Below are 21048 nucleotides of genomic sequence, written 5' to 3'. Positions count from 1 at the left end.
TGTTACCTTCAAGTAGGTTTCGGTTTTGCTAGGGCATTGTGAATGGCAGATGGGTGTAAAAGCCTAAACCTAACCTTAACCCTAGCCTTAACCCAAAAACCTAACCTAACTTTAACCCTAATTCTTACCTTAACCCTAAACCCCCTAGAAATAGCATTTGACCCTGTGGGGACTAACAAAATGTCCCCAGTTGGTCACATTTTTGTTTGTTTACTATTCTTGTGGGGACTTCTGGTACCCACAACATGTCCACACACACACAGTGGAACTGTGTTAATACCAGTGGGACTGCTGTATAATGTCAGCATGACGGCAGAGAGCAGTTTTATTCAACTTATGACATTTTTATTGTGTCAGGAGCATGACAGGTTTGTAGAAAATCGATCCTAACCTATTCTTATGCCTTAACAATTACACACACATCTATGTCTTACTATACTTTAATTGATTCCCATTCAAAATCCTATTTTCCCTAACCCTAGCCCTAACCCTTGTCCTACTCCAAACCCTCATTCTAACTCACTCTAACCCAAATGCCTAAAGTAGCTGTTTTAGAAGTGAGGACCGGCAAAATGTCCTCACTTCACTGAATTTTAGTTGGCTTACTATTCTTGTGAGGACACACAATCTCTTTTCGTCCAGCTGACACCAAGATACACAATTACAGTTTTTTTATTTTGCGCTTTGGTGCAATGTTCACAACTCTTGTACAAACCTCAAAACTCTAAGCACATTTTCAATTGACTAAGTACAACACACAAATGACTAAAATTGCATTGGCCAATACAGGACTGTAATACCATAATACAGTGGGGCAAAAAAAGTATTTAGTCAGCCACCAATTGTGCAAGTTCTCCCACTTAAAAAGATGAGGCCTGTAATTTTCATCATAGGTACACTTCAACTATGACAGACAAAATGAGGGGCAAAAATTCCAGAAAATCACATTGTAGGATTTTTAATGAATTTATTTGCAAATTATGGTGGAAAATAAGTATTTGGTCAATAACAAAAGTTTTATCTCAATACTTTGTTATATACCCTTTGTTGGCAATGACAGAGGTCAAACATTTTCTCTAAGTCTTCACAAGGTTTTCACACACTGTTGCTGGTATTTTGGCCCATTCCTCCATGCAGATCTCCTCTAGAGCAGTGATGTTTTGGGGCTGTTGCTGGACAACACGGACTTTCAACTCCCTCCAAAGATTTTCTATGGGGTTGAGATCTGGAGACTGGCTAGGCCACTCCAGGACCTTGAAATGCTTCTTACGAAGCCACTCCTTTGTTGCCCGGGCAGTGTGTTTGGGATCATTGTCATGCTGAAAGACCCAGCCACGTTTCATCTTCAATGCCCTTGCTGATGGAAGGAGGTTTTCACTCAAAATCTCACGATACATGGCCCCATTCATTCTTTCCTTTACACGGATCAGTCGTCCTGGTCCCTTTGTAGAAATACAGCCCCAAAGCATGATGTTTCCACCCCCATGCTTCACAGTAGGTATGGTGTACTTTGGATGCAACTCAGCATTCTTTGTCCTCCAAACACAACGGGTTGAGTTTTTACCAAAAAGTTATATTTTGGTTTCATCTGACCATATGACATTCTCCCAATCTTCTTCTGGATCATCCAAATGCTCTCTAGCAACCTTCAGACGGGCCTGGACATGTACTGGCTTAAGCAGGGGGACACGTCTGGCACTGCAGGATTTGAGTCCCTGGCGGCGTAGTGTGTTACTGATGGTAGGCTTTGTTACTTTGGTCCCAGCTCTCTGCAGGTCATTCACTAGGTCCCCCCGTGTGGTTCTAGGATTTTTGCTCACCGTCCTTGTGATCATTTTGACCCCACGGGGTGAGATCTTGATCTCCCCCAGATCGAGGGAGATTATCAGTGGTCTTGTATGTCTTCCATTTCCTAATAATTGCTCCCACAGTTGATTTCTTCAAACCAAGCTGCTTACCTATTGCAGATTCAGTCTTCCCAGCCTGGTGCAGGTTACAATTTTGTTTCTGGTGTCCTTTGACAGCTCTTTGGTCTTGGCCATAGTGGAGTTTGGAGTGTGACTGTTTGAGGTTGTGGACAGGTGTCTTTTATACTGATAACAAGCTCAAACAGGTGCCATTAATACAGGTAACGAGTGGAGGACAGAGGAGCCTCTTAAAGAAGAAGTTACAGGTCTGTGAGAGCCAGAAATCTTGCTTGTTTGTAGGTGACCAAATACTTATTTTCCACCATAATTTGCAAATAAATTCATAAAAAATCCTACAATGTGATTTTCTGGATTTTGTCTGTCATAGTTGAAGTGTACCTATGATGAAAATTACAGGCCTCATCTTTTCAAGTGGGAGAACTTGCACAATTGGTGGCTGACTAAATACTTTTTTTGCCCCACTGCATATGCCATTTATTTAGCAGAACCTTTTATCCAACGTGACAACAGTCCACACATTTTGATATGTGAACACAGTGGGAATCGAACTGAGCCACTTACAGGACCATTACAATACGTAAGTACAATGCAATGCTGTAAAATACAATACAGAATTACAATACAGGTGGAAGATGTATGATTGCCATCCCCATGACCGTACCATCCTCGTTCAGGCCATGCATGTCTTGGCAATTTGCTTAGGGTCGTTGTCCTGTTGGAAGGTGAACCTTCACCCCAGTCTGAGGTCCTGAGCACTCTGGAACAGGTTTTCATCAAGGATATCTCTGTACTTTGCTCCATTCATCTTTCCATCGATCCTGACTAGTCTCCCAGTCATAAAAGCCTGATTGGTGGAGTGCTGCAGACATGGTTGTCCTTCTGGAAGGTTCTCCACAGAGGAACTCTGTCAAAGTGACCATCAGGTTTTTGGTCACCTCTCTGACCAAGGCTGGTCTCCCTCGATTGCTCAGTTTGGCTGGGAGGCCAGCTCTAGGAAAAGCCTTGGTGGTTCCAAACTTCTTCCATTTAAGAATTATGGAGGCCACTGTTTTCTTGAGGACCTTCAAATCTGTAGACATTTTTTGGTACCCTTCCCCAGATCTGTGCCTTGACACAATCCTGTCTCGGAGCACTACGGACAACTCCTTCGACCTCGTGGCTTGTTTTTGCTCTGACATTCACTTTCAACTGTGGGACCTTATGTAGACAGGTGTGTGCCTTTTCAAATCATTTCCAATCAATTGAATTTACCACAGGACTCCAATCAAGTTGTAGAAACATCTCAAGGATGGAAACAGGATGCACCTGCGATATATTTCGATTCTCATACCAAATAATATTTATGTAAATAAGGTAGTTAAATTGTTTTATAAACGTGCAAAAAAATTTCAACAAAAAAATCAGTTTTTGCTTTGTCAGGGGGATACCTAGTCAGTTGTACAACTGAATGCCTTCAACTGAAATGCGTCTTCCGCATTTAACCCAACCCCTCTGAAACAGAGTGGTGCTGCCTTAATCGATATCCACGTCTTCAGCGCCCGGGGAACAGTGGGTTAACTGCCTTACTCAAGGCCAGAACGAAAGATTTTTACCTTGTCAGCTTGGGGGTTCGTTTCAGCAACCTTTTGGTTACTGGCCCAAAGCTCTAACCACTAGGCTACCTGCCACCCTAGAATAAGGCTGCAATGTAACAAAATGTGGAATAAGTCAAGGGTTCTGAATATTTTCCGAATGCACTATGTCAGGCTTGGATTCATCATGTAAAAATGTTTTTTCCCCAGGTGTATGAACATGATGGTATTTACTGCGATTTCAATGGGAACCTATGGCCAAATGCTCAAGATAGGCTTGATGCAAACTAGTGGCTGCTAAACGTTTTTATTATTTTCTATAATTTGATGACATTGTGAACGATGTCTTCAATGATCGCACCTTTATTATCACATAGGATAGAAATTATGGAAATTAGATGTTTAATACATTTTAATGAGTATTATGCAAATGTATTGCCTAATGTGAGAACAGTGTAATTTACTGTACTGTAGAATACTACATTCAAAGGGCATTTTTGAAAAATGTATCTTACATTTTTTGCTATTGGATTAACTGGTTGTTAAAATAACTAAATTGAGAAGATATCATGTTGTGTTTTGGTGATTACATTCCACAGTAAACCTGTTATTTTGGATCAATGGTTGTGTGGTGAAGGATGTCAACAAACAAAATGAACAGTTGAAGTCGGAAGTTTACATACACCTTAGCCAAATACATTTAAACTCAGTTTCACAATTCTTGACATTTAAACCTAGTAAAAATTCCGTCTTAGGCCAGTTAGGATCACCACTTTATTTTAATAATGTGAAATGTCAGAATAATAGGAGAGAGAATGATTTATTTCAGCTTTTATTTCTTTCATCACATTCCCAGTGGGTCAGAAGTTTGCATACCCTCAATTAGTATTTGGTAGCATTGTCTTAAAATTGTTTATCTTGGGTCAAACGTTACGGGTAGCCTTCCACAAGCTTCCCACAATAAGTTGGGTGAATTTTGGCCCATTCCTCCTGACAGAGCTGGTGTAACTGAGTCAGGTTTGTAGGCCTCCTTGCTCGCACACGCTTTTTCAGTTCTCCCCACAAATGTTCTATAGTATTGAGTTCAGGGTTTTCTGATGGCCACTCCAATACCTTGACTTTGTTGTCCTTTAGCCATTTTGCCACAACTTTGGAAGTATGTTTGGGGTCATTGTCCATTTAGATGACCCATTTGCAACCAAGCTTTAACTTCATGACTGATGTCTTGAGATGTTGTTTCAGCATACAGATGAAATCAGAAGTTTACATACACTTAGGTTGGAGTCATTAAAACAAATTTTTCAACCACTCCACAAATGTCTTGTGAACAAACTATAGTGACGACCATCGTTATGTTTGGAGGAAAAAGGGGGAGGCTTGCAAGCCGAAGAACACCATCCCAACCACGAAGCACGGGGTGGCAGCATCATGTTCTGGGGGTGCTTCGCTGCAGGAGGGACTGGTGCACTTCACAAAATAGATGGCATCATGAGGTAGGAAAATTAGCCTCCCCCTTTTTCCTCCAAACATAACGATGGTCATTATGGCCAAACAGTTCTGTTTTTGTTTTATCAGACCAAAGGATATTTTTCCAAAAAGTACGATCTTTGTAGTCTGGCTTTTTATGGCGGTTTTGGAGCAGTGGCTTCTTCCTTGCTGAGCGGCCTTTTAGGTTATGTCGATATAGGACTCGTTTTACTGTGGATATAGATACTTTTGTACCTGTGTCCTCCAGCATCTTCACAAGGTCCTTTGATGTTGTTCTGGGATTGATATGCACTTTTCGCACCAAAAGTACGTTCATCTCTAGGAGGCAGAACTCGTCTCCTTCCTGAGTGGTATGACGGCTGCGTGGTCCCATGGTGTTTATACTTGCTTCCTATTGTTTGTATAAATGATCGTGGTACCTTCAGGCATTTGGAAATTGCTCCCAAGGATGAATCAGAGTTGTGGGGGTCTACAAAAAAAAATTCTGAGGCCTTGGCTGATTTCTTTAGATTTTCCCATGATGTCAAGCAAAGAGGCACTGAGTTTGAAGGTAGGCCTTGAAATATATCCACAGGTACACCTCTAATTGACTCAAATGATGTAAATTAGCTTATCAGAAGCTTCTAAAGCCATTACATAATTTTCTGGAATTTTCCAAGCTGTTTAAAGGCACAGTCAACTTAGTGTATTTAAACTTCTGACCCACTGGTATTATGATACAGTGAAATAATCTGTCTGTAAACAATTGTTGGAAAAATTACTTGTGTCATGCACAAAGTAGATGTCCTAACCAACTTGACAAAACTATAGCTCCTATTAACAAGAAATTTGTGGAGTGGTTGAAAAACGAGTTTTAATGACTCCAACCTAAGTGTATGTAAACTTCCGACTTCAACTGTATTGTGAAAATAGTGCCAAAGTGATTAAAATAATCTGTAACTCACCTTGAGGTCTCTGTGTACCACACCCGACTGGTGACAGTGTAGCACGGCCTCCAGGATCTGCTGGATGCAGTGACTGTATAACAACACCAGGGGGAGTCGGTTAGTCTCTGCCAGTGTGCTGCATCTGATCTGTGTTCCGTGTGGTGTATTGCAGTGCTTTTAAATTGTGCAAGACAAATTATGTTCTATTCTATTTAAGTCCCAAAAGTGGAAACTCCAAGCTAAAATCAAGCACCCCTCAACTTTCAAGTCTTTGAAGGTATTTGATACACACACACACTTGTACAGTAAAAGTGCATGAACATGTCAATACACCCACGGCTCAAGTCCACTCCTGTGTCTTTCTGTCGTGAATGACATTCTGTGTTATCACTGGACTACAAAGGAGTGGATGCTCTTGAATATCAGCATACCTAAAACACTCCACATTGACTTGAGAACAGTGGAACCTGCCACAATGTGTGTGTGTGTGTGTGTGTGAACACCTGCCAGCGAGATGTTGAAGAGGAACTGCACTATACGAGTCAGGCAGCGTAGGAGTGCGCCTGCATGCCTGAGTGCGTCCATGTGTGGGTGTTTATGTATAGGTGTGATCCTGTACATCCTGCTAGTGGGGTATCCTCCATTTTGGGATGGAGCCTATGACGTGAGTTACACACACACTCGCATGCAAGTGCACACTCACAAGCACACAAACACTGTCACCTCTGTCTATTAATCTGTTTGACAAAAAGGAGGGTGTGTGTGTGTGTTTAGGAGAGGCTATGTCAAACTTGGTGACTTTCTCTGGCTTATTTTTTTTTAAATGTGTCAAACAAAATAGAAATTAGACAATTTATACAATTATAACAAGTACAATTACAATTTAAAATGTAAATTTCACTCCCAGTTTCTTTGACTGAGAAATACTTTCCCTCTAACTCTTTATCTCTGACTTTCACTTTCTTTTGTTGCCAAATACAACCAGTCTTGGACAGACAGACGGACAGAACACATGCAATGCGGGCAAAAATCTGAACACACACACTCAGGGTAGGGCAATGTAGCAAATTTCACACACACCATGAAATATGTATGTGCACTTCCAATCTTTTCTCAATTTCCTCTACCCCTCATACAGTACTCCCTCTATCCTTGCTATTTTCTAACTCACCTCTTTCACTCTGTCCAATTTCCCTTTCTCTCTCTCCCACCCCCACAACGCCTCCACAGTCAAATTGATTTATGTCTGTCTGTCTGTCTGTCTGTCTGTCTGTCTGTCTGTCTGTCTCTGTCTGAGTGCAATGGAAAGGTAAAACTGAGAGTAACATTGAACAGGAGAGAGGGAGAGTAAGAGACAGACTCAAAATGCCAATTTTAGTTATTTAAACTTTATTTATTTTGTATTTTTCACCCCTTTTTTCTCCCAATTTTGTGGTATCCAATTGGTAGTAGTTACATTCTTGTCTCATCGCTGCAAATCCTGTATGGACTCGGGAGAGGCGAAGGTCGAGAGCCATGCGTCCTCTGAAACACAACCCAACCAAGCCGCACTGCTTCTTGACACATCGCTAGTGCGCGATGAGACAAGGATATCCGACCAGCCAAACCCTCCCTAACCCGGACGACGCTGGGCCAATTGTGCGCCGCCCCATGGGCCACCCGGTCGCGGCCGGCCGCATGCGACAGAGCCTGGACTCGAACCCAGAATCTCTAGTGGCACAGCTAGACCACTGTGCCACTCGTGAGGACTATTTAACCTTTATTTAACTAGGCAAGTCAGGTTATGGCAAAACAGGTTATGGCAAGAATACAAAGGAGAGAGGAGGGTAACCTTTGACAATGTATTAATTGATCTGACTTTATTAAACAACACCATTTGCCAGAGTAGCCTATAATTCTCTATAGAGCAGAGTCTGTGTGTAATGTAGATAATTCTGCACATGGGCAGAAGCTCAGATTTGTTGCTATTGGGAAGAGGGTTCCAGAGAATTCGGGAAATGCAGCCTCTCCGTAATTAGCATTCTAAGTAACAGAATTTAATATAACAGCATAGTATAATGCTACTCCAAGACAACAACAAAACGTTACAATTTCTTATGAGACTTCAGGTTGATTGTGCGAATGGTCACATTTCTCTCATGAGGCACGCCACTAGGTAAAATGTGTGCTTTGATTGAAACAAAACAGTTAGAATAGGCCAACAGTTTGTTAAAAGCAGTTACTTTGGTAACTATGTCTAATAAGGTGGAAGTCAAAAATAAATTTGCCATGACATTCCAGAGATATAGAAGAGGGCACCAAACCGCTTTTTCTATTCCCAACACGAACAGATAGTTTGACGACACATGATTGGCTCTTGGTACAAGGAACCAAACAGTTGATTGGTGCATTGAAAAAAAACTGCAGAAGACAAGAGTGAACTAAAAAAATAATACAGTAGCCACTGGAATAGCAACTGTTTATTTGCCAGGTAAAGTACCCCGGCTATAGTTATTCTCCACATTCTAACAACGACACTATCTTTAATCTATTTCTGCATCACATTGATGGGATGTCGCTTAATTTGTTGAATCTATCAGTTTCCCGCAACAAACAACAACTAGCTAGCTAACATAGCACGGGAACGAGCTACCGCGCCATCTACAGTAGGTTAGTCATGAAAGCTGGAAAAGTTAGTTAGCTGCTAGCCAATCAATCTAGAAGCCTGTCTTTTTATTCGGGTTACAACGTTCTGTTTGTATGTGTTGTAAACGTTGACTCCTCACTCTTTGATTGGTGTAGCTAATATTGCACCGATCTAGCTATGTTAGCTAAGTAGGTCATAGAATGTGAGCCAAACAGACGGTAAGTTATTAGCTCACGTTAGCTAGTAAAACTCAGAATGACACTGGCTGCAGAAACTAGTGAAACTAGCCCTTGAATTGAATTGAGAGAGAGAGAGAAAGAGAGAGAGCACATGATAGAGCAAGCTGATGGATACATGGAAGAGGGTGAACTGTGTAAAAAGGTGTTTACCTGGCATCTGCTTCACTGTAGTACTCTCTGGCCACAATGTCCTCAAACAGCTCTCCACCTGTCACTCTACAACACAAAGAGACTAGTTTACACACACACACACACACACACACACACACACACACACACACACACACACCCCTTACAAAAGAAAACGTGTCAATGCAGGTTCACATGTGAAAATCACATTGAGCTTAAACATATTTTCACATGTATTACATTCAGAGAAAAAAATAATAATAATAATGTAACCTTTATTTAACTAGGCAAGCCAGTTAAAGAACAAATTCTTATTTACAATGACGGCCTACTCCGGCCAAACCCGGACGACGCTGGGCCAATTGTGCGCGGCCCTATGGGACTCCTAATCACGACCGTATGTGATGCAGCCTGGATTCGAACCAGGTACTATAGTGACGCCTCTTGCACTGAGATGCAGTGCCTTTGACCACCACACCACTCAGGAGCCCGTATGTTAACACCCCCTTATCACATGTGCAGAGAATAACATGTTTTCACCTCACAAGTGAATTGCAAGTTCACATTTGAAAAACATGAATATGTGAAAATCACATTTGCAGTTTAACGTGTAAGAACTCTTCAAACTTTCACATGTGGAATTGCAAGTTCACATGTGGGGGTGAAATAGTGTTATTCTCTGCCACCTTTTCACAAGTGAACTGTTTCCACAAGTGGAATTGCAAATTCTGTAACGTCATTCTGTAAAAAGGTTACTTAACCTAATAATTATTTCTGAGCCATTATTATTATTGTAATCCTCCATAGTGTTGAATTGATATACATGTACTTAGCGCTACCATTAGGGAGAGGCATCTCTCTCTGTTACTACTGCAGACACCCGTCTCGTTTCTTCGTACGTTGGTCCGTGACCGTTGGAAGAAGCCCATTGAAAAGAACAGAGAAGCTAGCTCTCTGTGTCTCCTTGTTTTTTATCCTGTTTTTCGCAGATGGTTGTTTTTTCAAAATCAAGAGATAAACATGTTTAACTAAACTGTGTTTGAGTTTTCTGTTCATTTTGATGTATAATTTAATTGTTTTGACCGAGTGAAAAACGAATGAGGTTATCCTATTTACATGAGTGTAGCCAAGCTAAGAAGCTAGCTTGTGTGCATATGAACCACGCTAATGATGTATTTTAGAAGGTAACTTTTTGTGAAATGTATATCTAATGGTCGCATGCTAATTGCTAACTGCTAGCTAGCTTAGTGATAGGCACGAGCTAGCCTTCCATTTTGTCCTAGCTAGCTATTTTTTAGCTTCTGCTTTTGTTAGCTGTCCATTGTTTTTTGTTACATTTAATGCACAGGCTTAAAAGGGATTTTAGAGTATTTGAAAGTGTGGCATGTTTGCTTTTGTGAATGTGTTTGCTTATGGAATGAATGTAAACAGATACTTTTCTACAAAGAGATGGTTTTGAAATAGCGCTATCAGAGTTAGTCAGTTCACTTAACCGCCTCATCTGAAAACACCAAAATACATCATATATACAGCTAAAAACAACCAGATGTCAAAAGAAGTCAAATTTGTGGTTAAAGAAATGGTGATTTATCAATTTACCTGATTTTGCTAATCATTACTTTGAACAAACTCAAAACGTAAATATTATTGTAATGCTTTTAATATTTATTTTATATTTAACTAGGCAAGTCAGTTAAGAACAAATTCTTATTTACAATGACGGCCAAACCCGGACGACGCTGGGCCAATTGTGTGCCGCCCAATGGGACTCCGAAACACGGCCGGATGTGATACAGCCTGGATTCGAACCAAGGCCTGTAGTGATGCCTCTTACACTGAGATGCTGCGCCACTTTTTATATAAAAAATGTTTTTAGCAAATTCTGAATTTGCGATTTATCACAGAAAATCCTGCGATTAACTCAATGAACTTTTGTTTAAGTTTGACAGCCCTATTTTGAATTGAACAGAAACTTGGTGCCCCTCTAACGGTCAAGATACCCGGGGAGACCCGGGTTCTAACTCTGCCGGTTACAAAAGAACATGTGAAACTTAGAATATCACATGTGAAATGTTGGGAAACCACTATTTTGTGTTCATGTGAAAAATCCATGTGAAACTTCACAAGTTAATGAAAAACACTTTTCACATGATTTATTCATACATGTGTCCAAAAACCACGTGCTTTTTCTTACATAAGTTTTTTCAGGTGATTCTTTTACATGTTTTTTTGTAAGGACACACACACACACACAAATGCACGCACGTACACATGCAAGCACACACAACCAAATATGCATGCACACGCACGCACACACACACACCGGAGGGGGATGTCCTCATTAGGGGGAAACCCTCAGCTCTGCAGGAATCTCTCTGGCAGGGTTGCCATGGAGACAGGCTCCACTGCGGGGCAGTATATGTGTGTGAGTGAGTGTGTGTTTGTGTGCATGTGTGGAAGGCTAAAGATGGAACTGAGTGTGTGCAAAGGGGGGATGGTTATGCAATTGGGGGAAATCTCCTTGGAAACGGGGAGAGAAGGACCGAAAAAGAGAAGTGAGAAGAAGCAATGAAGAAGGAAGAGGAGAGGGGGAGTATGAGAGGAGAGGGAGATAAGAAGGAAGGCGAGAAGGAAAATGGAATGGAAGGGAAAGAGAATGGGAGGAGGGAGCGATAAAATATATAGAGAGGGATGTGAGCGCTGCCACTCACAGGTCAAACAGAAGGTAGTGGAAGCCCTCCTCTGATATACTGTCATGGAGACGAACTAGAGGGAGAGAGAGAGAGAGAGAGAAAGGGTGGGTGGGTAGGGAGAACCGAGTGAGAGAGAGAGGAAGGAGAGAGAGGGGGGAGAAGAGAGATGGGTTGAGAACGTCAGCAGAAAGCATTCTCTATTCTATTCCTGTGCTGCAGCAGCACCAGCAACAGGGAGAGAGTTACAAGTACTGACCGATATTGGAGTGTTTGAGCAATCTGCAGATCCTGGCTTCTCGCTCCAGCTTCTGGTGATCTGAGGAGAGAAGATGGAGATATAATCTTGGTACAATCATATGATGCAATATTATCTTTGATATTATCTCAAGAGAAGGATATCAAATGTTTGCTGTAAGTGTATCCAACAGGATGCGAGCAAGATTGAAAAATATGACGTCTCCATCAATATAAGTATGGGCACGCACACGCACACACTCCTGCCCACATACAGTGTTGTATATACCCTGAGGGTTGCATTTGCCCATAGTAACTCCCCATAATAAGGGATGGAGGGAGAGGGGAAGGAGTGGAACCAAGGAGACAAGAGGAGAGATACAGAATAGAAAGCAATAGAGAGATATTTCAGTTGAAATAAAGAAGAATCTGTTGACACACACACAACCTATTTTTTCCCCAAAGGGAAGTGTTGGCCTTTGTATGTAAATAATCCATACATATCTTAGATATTAGGTTGTGTCAGAGATCAGGAGATAAAGGAGAGGGACATAGAATGGAAAGTTGCGCAGACTGGGTTTGAACACATGCCTCCAGGGGCAAAGTGTGGTCCAGGGGCGAAGCACTACCATTAGATCAGCACCTAGCACTTCGACTCATTTGAAGTAAAACATGTTTTACATAAAAAGGTTGAAAAACACAGCTTCTAGCCTGTTTTTCCCTCTAGTCCAAGGTGTCCTCCTCCAGGTTCCAGCTGCAGCACAGAGCTCTGCAGTATCTGACCTATTAAAAGTAGAACACTGTTGTACATGGTGGGTGCCAGTGTGTTGTGTCAGGTAACACTTTCCGGGACTTCCACTAGGAACTTAGTAACGGGTACTATAGCGTTTTACAATATAGTACAACCCAGCCTTATATACTGTATAACAGCCAGTTCAGCTCAGCCCAGTTATGCCAGGGGTTTGTTCAATAGGGTGCGATGTTACGGAAAGTTTAGAAAGAAATGTGTTATATAGAACATAATATGTACACACAGTACCGGTCAAAAGTTTGGGTTTTTCTTTATTTGTACTATTTTCTACATGGTAGAAAAATAGTGAAGACATCAACACTATGAAATAACACATATGGAATGATGTTATAACCAAAAAAGTGTTAAACAAATAAAAATATATTTTTCGATTTTAGATTCTTCAAAGTAATCACCCGTTGCCTTGATGGCAGCTTTTCAACCAGCTTCGTGAGGAAAGCTTTTCAAACAGTCTTGAAGGAGTTACCACATATGCTGAGCACTTGTTGGCTGCTTTTCCCTCACTCTGCGGTCCATCAAAAACCATCTCAATTGGGTTGAGGTCGGGTGATTGTGGAGGCCACTCATCTGATGCAGCACTCCACTCCATCACTCTCCTTATTGGTCAAATAGCCCTTACACAGCCTGGAGGTGTGTTTTGGGTCATTGACCTGTTGAAAAACAAATGATAGTCCCACTAAGCGCAAACCAGATGGGATGGCATATCACAGCAGAATTCTGTGGTAGCAATGCTGGTTAAGTATGCCTTGAATTGTAAATAAATCACTGACAGTTACACCAGCAAAGCACCACTCACACCATCACACCTCCATGCTTCACGGTGGAAACCACACATGCGGAGATCATCCGTTCACCTACTCTGGGTCTCACAAAGATACAGCGGTTGGAACCAAAAATCTCAAATTTGGACTCATCAGACCAAAGGACAGATTTCCACCAATCTAATGTCTATTGCTCCTGGTTTTTGGCCTCAAACAAGTCTCTTCTTCTTATTGGTGTCCTTTAGTAATGGTTTCTTTAGAGAAATTCAAGGCCTGATTCACACAGTCTCCTCTAAACAGTTGATGTTGAGATGTATCTGTTACTTGAACTCCGCAAAGCATTTATTTGGGCTGCAATTTCTGAAGCTGGTAACTCTAATGAACTTATCCTCTGCAGAAGAGGTAACTTTGGGTCTTCCTTTCCTGTGGCGGTCCTCATGAAATCCAGTTTCATCATAGCGCTTGATGGTTTTTGCGACTGCTCTTAAAATAAACTTTCATAGTTCATGAAATGTTCCGGATTGACTGACCTTCATGTCTTAAAGTAATAATGGACTGTCGTGCTTATTTGAGCTGTTCTTGCCATAATATGGACTTTGTCTTTTACCAAATAGGGCTATCTCCTGTATACCACCCCTACCTTGTCACAACACAACCGATTGGCTCAAATGCATTAGGAAGGAAAGAAATTCCACAAATGAACTTTTAACAAGGCACACATGTTAATTGAAATGCATTCCAGATGACTACCTCATGAAGCTGACCCACTAGAATTGTGATACAGTCAATTATAAGTGAAATAATCTGTAAACAATTGTTGGAAAAATGACTTTTGTCATGCACAAAGTAGATGTCCAAACCGACTTGCCAAAACTATATTTTGTTTACAAGAAATTTGTGGAGTGGTTAAAAAACGAGTTTTAATGACTCCAACCTAAGTGTATGTAAACTTCCGACTTCAACTGTATATAGTTTGACATGAAGATTAGGGAATGTCATCGGCTCTATTTATTACACTTCTATCTGCATCACTGAATACACCCCAGGCTCGCTCTCTCTCTTCATAAGATATCTACTATTGGCTAGCAACAGCTGACAACCAGGTGTATCTAAATAGTTTAAGATATCCTCCTCTTCTTGCCTCCCCTACTCCATTTGTATTCTGCACTGATGTGAAAGCAAATTCAACTGTCCTGTTCTCTCACGTCAGCTCAGAGGGAGAGGAGACAAGGGGAATTTAGACTGTTGACTTGAAAAGCATCCTTGGTGTTGTTCAGTATTCTCATGTGAGGTGTGTGTGTGCGTATCTTACAGGTTTCTCGAGGAAACTGTTAATTGTTTATTATTTATATCCTATTATACGTATTATTTACATCCTGAGACTGGCCTCTGAGACTTCCTGTTCCTGTCCAGACAGGAAGCTGTCACCATAGATAACGCAGTAGTCAGTGCTGAGCAACTAGTACAGGAACTGCACACACAAACACGCACGCAGGCATGCACGCACACACACACACACACACACACACACATCACACACACACACACAGCCTGAACCCTCTCTATGAGGACATGGAGCGAGCAGCGTTGGTTTCGTGACAAAACGGACCAAATCTGAGATGAGGAACTAGATCCCTCAGGCTGGGGGGGGGGGGGGGGCATGCTGTCGTGTGTCCTCATTTCCTTGTGTCCTCTCCTTGCCTCTTCGCTTCCTGTTCTTTCCATCGTCTGCTCTAAGAATAGAATATGAAGGGCCAGCTCTTTAAGATGTTCAGCTCTTTCAGAACAGCGTAAATGGAGGAGGAGATGACGGAAGGTAGCAACTGTAGACTATTGAGATGCAGCCTTTGTCTCTAAATGAAGCGCTTCGGTGGTTATCGTGCCATATCTGTTGGCAGTAGAAACGGTTCTCCTCTCTCGCTATCTCTCTCTATCATTTGCTCTCTCTCTATCATTTGCTCTCTCTCTCTCTATCATGTGCACTCTCTCATGTGCTCTCTCTCAAGAGGAGCATAAATTACTGTCTCACTCTTTAGAACCAAGCATCAGCTAAAATATGCTAATGTAAGCTTGCAGATCTGGGACAGCAGTAGCACATACACACACAGACACACACACGCATGCACGCACATATACACTTAGAGGCAGTGTGAGGAGGAGGAACAATCAGCCAAACGCCTCTGCTTTCTCCTGTTAGCTTCAGCCACTGATGAGCAGACGTACCCATTTTCTCTCTTTCTCTCCATCCCTCCTTCTCTCGCTCTATCACACACACACACACACACAGCATAGAGATGGGGACTAAGCAAACGTTAGAGTGTCTAATTTAACACAGTTTACCCACTGTGCAGATATTCTACAGTTGGCACTCAGTTTTTGTGTGTGGGATGGTGTATGTGTCTCACCTCTGGCTGAGAGCTTTTTGGTATTGATGATTTTGGCAGCGTACTCCTGGCCAGTGCACAGTTTGACACAGCGGCGCACCACTGAAAACGCTCCCCTGGGAAACAAAGGCAGGTAAAAACAGGTGTTAGATATCATATAGCACTGGCAGCATCTCAATATTCGAGAGTCAATTCCTCTGTCTCCTTGTTTCCTTTCCTTCATTCCCACTGATCTGAAAGAACTGGACAGGTTGAAGGCATATCCTTGTCCACTACCCCTCTACTGCTTTCACCTAGTATCCTGTCATTTCACATCTGCCAGTCATGAGTGAAGACATTTCTCCTGTATGGAGTCATTAGAGTGTGACACACAGCACAGCAGCACATCCTTCTTAGGATATATACAAATGAGACGACTCAAGAGAAAACAACAAAACTGTCTTTCAAGGATATCTCTCTGTGTGTCCATGTATGCACGTGTCCGTGAGAGAGCGAGACACGGTGTGCATGTGTGTACTGTAGCAGTGCTGGTATTTTGGGGAGTGCTTGCATAACTAACTCAGCAGGGAAAAACAGCAGTAACTGTCTCTGTCGTTTCTCTGAGCAATATATAGACGTTACACAATAACACACACACCCTTACCCGTCCACTGTGTCTCACACACTCTCAGGCATACACTTGACCCCACGTCTCTCACACACACACACTCGTAGATGCAATGACAGGTGAGTGTGTAAGGGTATACACAGGGAATACTCTTGAGTCAGAAACAGTAGGCTTACGGCAGCAAAGAAAGACAGAGAATGACCTGAGAGACACACATGCACACACGAAAACGTATATTACACACCCCACACATGCTTGCACGTACACACACACTCTCACACACCAAAAAGGGACAAACTGCCATCCTTACATGAACTGTGGAGTAGTGAAGGTCCTGTTATCTACTGGGCTGCTGCTGCTACCACAGCCTGGTTATTGTCTCTGGCTTATAACACAGGCCAGAACACACACATACACACGCCAGCGACCCTGCAGTTACATGTACAAGTGTACTACATGCGGTGCCCTAAAGGTCAAGATCTTTCAGTAGAACTCATAGTAGTAGGCTAAACTTATGTTATAATACATACAGCAAACGTTTGGTTCTTAATCTCTGCAGTTGTGTTTGCATAAAGATGCATCCTGATCTAGAAAATAGGTTTCTCCTCCTGTTTGAGAATGAGGAGAATACCACCCCCTACCCAGTCCCACCCACACACAGCCTGACACACCTATCTTGCTGTGGCACATAAACTCACTGTCCAATTTTTCTCTCTCTCTCAAGCACAGGAGCTTGGTGGCGCCTTAATTGGGGAGGACAGGCTCATGGTAAAGGCTGGAGCGGAGTCGGTGGATTGGCAACATATACATTGAACACGTTTCCATTTGTTTGATGCCATGCACTCCGTTCCAGCCATTATTATGAGCCGTCCTCCCCTCAGCAGTCTTCCATTGCTCTAAAGACCCCAATTACAAAACAGCACATCCCGCTCTGCTCTTTGACAGCTCAAATTATCACTCTCTAGATCGCTACAGCGTGTCCCCAGTCCCCATCATTGCTGCTTCCGGTACAGAACATGCAGCAAACGGATCAAATGTAGTCTACATTTTATCTATACGTTTAAATCGGGTCGTCTCGGGGCTACACCTCAAAGCAGAGCGACAGCATGCGTCTTGTTGAGAGGGCTGAGTAGTGCCGAACGTGACAGATCATCAGCAGAGATTAGTTCTGACACCCATTCCGCCGCTCGTACTACCCACACACAACTGCAGATATGCAACGACGCAAATAAACTATAAAATAATAACAGGGTAAGGACGATACAGAAGGCTGTCGTTACCGCATCTGTGCCATAACGTAAAGCAATAATACAGCAAAGCCATACTTTCCGAGTTCTTCATATAGTTGGAAATCGTCCGTAAAACGTGTACAGGTAGTAACCGCCATCGTCCGTTTATTATCGGGGGTCGAGCGTCCTAAATAGTCCGGTCCTCAAGTGAATTGAAATAGGATGTATCCGTTGACTAGCCCAGTTATTCTATGTAAAAAAAAAAAATACCGCGGTGTAATGCGTTTTCTGTCCAGAGCGCACTATAATCTACTACAGATATGTATTCGAGAGAAGATGTAGGCTATTCGAGTGGAGGAGAGGCAGTGGTGGTACTCTCTCGCTCTCCCAAAGTGTGTCGTTCAATCGCCTTTCACGCAGTTTCTACACCATCGAGCGCGCTGTAAATACAACACATTTTTCATACCACCAGGGGGCATTGCTCGATAACAACTGAAGCCACGGCATCAGAGATTCTATAGACTGACATAACAGGCTTTGGTAGCATCAGCATCATGGAACCATCATCATTATCACCATCATGTGTAGCTGCTGGAACAGGTATAGCCAGCCTACAGGCTATACAATTTATTTACGTCTCTCTTATTTGTTGTTGATCTAGCCTACCAAAATAAAATGGATTATGTTTTAGTGTGTCAAACTGATAGACTGCAAAGATCCCTAAACTGGTATTTGTACAAAATAAAATATGCAAACAAAAGTCAATTTTAGTGGTTGCATTAGGCCTGCTTGGATTATGGTATTTTCAGGATGATCAACACCACCTACATCTCCAATTCAAAGCCAGGTCTGGTCCATGGCATCAGAGCTTGAAGTGAACGCGTGCTCAACGTTGTACCCCAAATTTTCTCCTGAAAAAAAACGGTCCCCTCTTATAGAATTGGCTCTGAAGTATGAATACTTTCACCTAAATAAAAAAAAAGTTGCCCTATTTCAGTCCACCTGGGAGAACTGGGTGAAATCAAGTACCAGTGTAACTGACCCGGGAAGGAAGAGATCTGCACGGTCATAGGCAACTACTGTCTACGGTCTCTATTCCTGGCGTGTTCCTCTGCACTGTCATCACTAACAGTATTCTTAGGAACAAAGCATCTACACTTCAGATCTGAAAAAGAAAGAGAATCCTTTTGAACTTCAAAAGACCTGTCTGCAAGTGTCTAGGATTTCTGTCTGTAAGCATCTTACTAGCTCTGGCTATATCGGTTTTGATATTCATCCTTATCGACCTATTCATCTGATACAGCCATTATCAAGACAATAAGGAATATTATACTGCACTGAGAATCAGAAATCTTGGGATAGCGCCCTCCTGTGGCACTACTGCTTAATCTCAAGTCGACTGCCAGCCTGGCACTCCTGTAGATCTAAAAACCCGCATAGGTTTTAGTGCCGCTCAACCTCACACAAACACCAGTGGAGGCTGCCGAGGGGAGGACGGCTCGTAATAATATCTGGAACGGAGCAAATGGAAGGACATCAAACACATGGAAATCATGTGTTTCATACCCTTCTACGTATTCCGCTCCAGCCATTACCACGAGCCAGTCCTCCCCAATTAAGGTGCCACCAACCTCCTGTGACGCACACAGCCTACACACACAGAGAGAACACCACAGTGCATATTTACTTCATTTAATTTATTTCAGTCAGGCACACAAAAAATAGACACCTCAGTAAAAGGAAACAGCAGTTATTAAGCCCACTAATAAAAGTCATCTACATGTAAAACAACACAGACATATCTGGACCTGGAAGTTACCCGTAGACACTGATCTAAGGCCAGTTTTGCATCCTTCACCTCAATGATGAAGGTTAGGATTTGGGAAAGCACTCTGATCCTAGTTCTGTGACTGTATAGCTATCTTCCAGGTCTGTTCAGCAGGCAGACAGATACATAAACAGGTACGTTCAGGGTTGTGTTCATTAGGGCCCACAACAGAAAATTAAAATGAGTGTTCAGGGAGACCAGGTGAAACCTCCCAGTTTCAGTCTGTTCTTACGCTTGGTACCTAATGAACAGGACTCAGGTATTTCACATAAGTCAGAACATAGTAACAAAGCTTCCACAGGGTTTCTCTCCCTTCTATTCAAAGTTAGCAAAAAAGAAGGAAAATGGTCTTAAAATACCAGGCTGTTTCCACCGAATAAATAGCCAATTCTGCTCAGTCTCAAACCCAATTCCCAACATTGTGTGTGTGTGTGTGTGTGTGTGTGTGTGTTCACATCTGTACGGCGCTGGTGGGGATGTCGAACAAGGAGGGATCAAACTGTTGTCCTTTAAAGGGAGCGCCCTCAGCATATCATATACCTTTTACACACAGAGAGAGAGAGAGAGAGAGAGAGAGAGAGAGAGAGAGAGTGATGGGTAGGAGAGAAAAATAGATAGAGTGCATTGTAAGAATGGAATGTGCACATACATTCGTGTATACAATCCAAATACAAAACTGCACAATTGGTCTTGCATTTTGTCTAACAATAACACTCTTGGGCTCAACATAGTTCAGCACCACAATCCTTCACCTCCAGCCCATGCCCTATACCAGTGTTTCTGCTGCACTAATTTAACTGTGGTGCCCCAAAAACATGAAACATTAAAAAAATATGTATTTTGAGGTGCACTTTGATATTGCTAAAACAGTCCACATTTACTTTCCCTCTGAAAAGAAAACAAGTAATGAATAGAAAAACTATTATACTATGGGGTTGTCTGATTTATCTACACTGAAAAAAATATAAATGCAACAAGTGTTGGTCCCATGTTTCATGAGCTAAAATAAAAGCTCCCTGAATTTGTTCATACACACAAAAAGCTTATTTATCTCAAATGTTGTGCACACATTTGTTTACATCCCTGTTAGTTAGCATATCTCATGTGCCAAGATAATCCTTCCACCTGACAGGTGTGGCATATCAAGTAGCTAATTAAACCGCATGATAATTACACAGGTGGACCTTGTGCTGGGGACAATAAAAGGCCACTCTAAAATGTGCAGTTTTGTCACAACACAATGCAACAGATGTCTCAAGTTTTGAGGGGGTGTGCTGACTGCATGCTGACTGCAGAAATGTCCACCAGAGCTGTTGCCAGATAATTGTTATGTTAATTTATCTACCATAAGCCACCTCCAATATCATTTCAGAGAATTTGGCAGTATGTCCAACCGGCTTCACAAACGCAGACCACGTGTATGGCATCTTGCGGGCGAGCATTTTGCTGATGTCAACGTTGTGAACAGAGTGCCCCATGGTGGTGGTGGGGTTATGGTATGGGCAGACATAAGCTACAGACAACAGACACAATTGCATTTTATCACTGGCAATTTGAATGCACAGAGATACCGTTACGAGATCCTGAGGCCCAT

At 42.2% G+C, this 21048-nt stretch overlaps 1 protein-coding gene and 1 pseudogene across 5 annotated transcripts in view; both read right to left on the bottom strand.

The window, feature by feature from the left end:
- Positions 1-17990, bottom strand: part of LOC139387813 (calcium/calmodulin-dependent protein kinase type II subunit beta-like) — a 56147-nt gene extending 38157 nt beyond the window's left edge. For 3 of the 5 annotated variants that reach the window (XM_071134051.1, XM_071134052.1, XM_071134053.1), the window contains exons 1-6: positions 17723-17988; positions 15812-15906; positions 11857-11916; positions 11619-11673; positions 8929-8994; positions 5932-6004 (exon numbers count right to left, since the gene is read on the bottom strand). In XM_071134051.1, coding sequence (XP_070990152.1) covers positions 5932-6004; positions 8929-8994; positions 11619-11673; positions 11857-11916; positions 15812-15906; positions 17723-17784 — 411 coding nt within the window. In that variant the 5' untranslated portion in view covers positions 17785-17988. Of the gene's footprint in view, positions 1-5931; positions 6005-8928; positions 8995-11618; positions 11674-11856; positions 11917-15811; positions 15907-17722 lie in introns of all 5 variants that reach the window. The other 2 variants (XM_071134048.1, XM_071134050.1) reach the window with 1 other exon arrangement.
- A 1359-nt stretch (positions 17991-19349) lies between these two features.
- LOC139388327 (nudC domain-containing protein 3-like) overlaps positions 19350-21048 on the bottom strand; it is a 12278-nt pseudogene continuing 10579 nt past the window's right edge.

Source organism: Oncorhynchus clarkii, chromosome 29 (assembly GCF_045791955.1).
Source record: "Oncorhynchus clarkii lewisi isolate Uvic-CL-2024 chromosome 29, UVic_Ocla_1.0, whole genome shotgun sequence".
NCBI classification, from domain to species: domain Eukaryota; kingdom Metazoa; phylum Chordata; class Actinopteri; order Salmoniformes; family Salmonidae; genus Oncorhynchus; species Oncorhynchus clarkii.
This window is presented reverse-complemented; position numbering and strand designations above follow the sequence as displayed.